Source organism: Plasmodium reichenowi, chromosome 11 (assembly GCF_001601855.1).
Source record: "Plasmodium reichenowi strain SY57 chromosome 11, whole genome shotgun sequence".
Classification (NCBI taxonomy): domain Eukaryota; phylum Apicomplexa; class Aconoidasida; order Haemosporida; family Plasmodiidae; genus Plasmodium; species Plasmodium reichenowi.
The window spans coordinates 99290-100941 of NC_033656.1; the positions used below are offsets into that span (position 1 = coordinate 99290).

The following is a 1652-nucleotide window of genomic DNA, read 5'->3' on the forward strand; positions in this document are numbered from 1 at the left end:
AAAATTAATGTTTTATTTCCACCACTTTACTAAACCAAGACCATCTTGCTGTACCGTCCCCTTGAAAAAAAAAAAATATATATATATATATATCAATATAATATATGTACATATATATATATATATATATATATATATATATATTATATAATACATTTCCCATTTTATATTTACTCATTTAATTTTATATTACCGTTATTGACATGGATGGTATGGACTCATCCTTATTCATCTCATTCGGATCTTAAAAAAAAATAAAATATATATATATATATATATATACATATATAGTTAAAAATATAAACATTTATATATAGTTATATTTATTACCACTAAAATAAGTGTCCAATATTCGTACTCTTATCAATTCATCTTTAGTATAAAAAAATTTTATTCCTTCATAAGTCCAGTACCATTCCTTTTTCTCCCTATCACTAAAATTAAAATGTATATATAAATATATATATAAATATATATATATATATATATATGATGAAATAATAATAGAAGGATTCTTATGAAGTGTATTTTCTTTTATATATATATATATAATTTTTCTTATTTTTTTACAATTCTTTTGGCTCCTTTAAATTTGCACTATTTACACGTATATTTTCAAAGAAACCTAAACTAACTATAAAAAAAAAAAAAAAAAATAAAAAATAAAAAAATTACATATATATATATATATATATATATATATATATTATATATACATAATATTTCTCTATTTACACATTTTCATTTTACTTATTATTCCATTAGAATCTGAACTTTTAACAAATCCCTCTATAATTTCATTTTCAAAAGGCTGGAAAATAACCAAGCGAAAAATAACCTTTAATCTAATTTCCCCACTACCTTTTATAATTTCCTTATTTTTTATTTCTATTATATCATACAAACCTACACAAAAACCAACATTTTGTATAACCTAAGAAAAGTACATAAATAATTCAAAACAAGACATAAGATATAAAATATAGATAAACATTTATGTATAAATTATGCAAATCTTTTAATTTTTCTTTTTTTTAATGGAACATCAAAAATATATATATATAATAACTAATTACATATAAATCATTATACATATATTTTATTTATACATATATTTTATTTATACATATACATCTTTACATATTTTATCATTTCACCTTATCAATATATTTAGCTCTTAATAAAAATTCAATAACATTTTTTATTTCGCTATCTTTAAAATGAGTTTCTATATTTAAAACATCTTCTATACGAAAAAGAGAAAACATACTATATATTAAAAGAAAAAAAATAAATAAATAATAATAATAAAATAATAAGTAAATCCTATATTATATATATATATAATACACAATGTTGTAATGTTGGATCATATATAAAGGGGGGGGGAAAAAAAAAAAAAATATATAAATATACATACATATATTATATATAATATTAATAAACAAAATCATACATTTTTAAAAATATAAAATTATAAAATATTATATATAAAATCAATTTCCATTTTCTATTCTTTTTTTTTTTTTTTTTTTTTTTTTTTTTTATATATATTTTAATTTTATCAATTATATGGTATATTATTAAAAAAATTAATAATAATAGTTATATAATACAAAAGGAATATATAATGTATTACATTACATATATAC

The 1652-nt window shown here is 16.6% G+C and overlaps 1 protein-coding gene across 2 annotated transcripts; it reads right to left on the reverse strand.

Moving 5' to 3' along the window:
- Nucleotides 1-12: 12 nt before the first annotated feature.
- PRSY57_1103200 (RNA polymerase subunit, putative) lies at nucleotides 13-1268 on the reverse strand (the record flags this gene model as incomplete). Of its 2 annotated transcripts, none has more annotated exons than XM_020114917.1 (6): nucleotides 13-60; nucleotides 194-243; nucleotides 331-428; nucleotides 571-634; nucleotides 751-934; nucleotides 1158-1268. In XM_020114917.1, 6 exons carry the CDS (start codon nucleotides 1266-1268, stop codon nucleotides 13-15), a joined length of 555 nt encoding a protein of 184 aa, XP_019970285.1. The 2 variants fall into 2 exon arrangements, with proteins under 2 accessions (XP_019970285.1, XP_019970286.1); XM_020114916.1 differs by having other exon boundaries at nucleotides 331-434.
- Nucleotides 1269-1652: the final 384 nt, after the last annotated feature.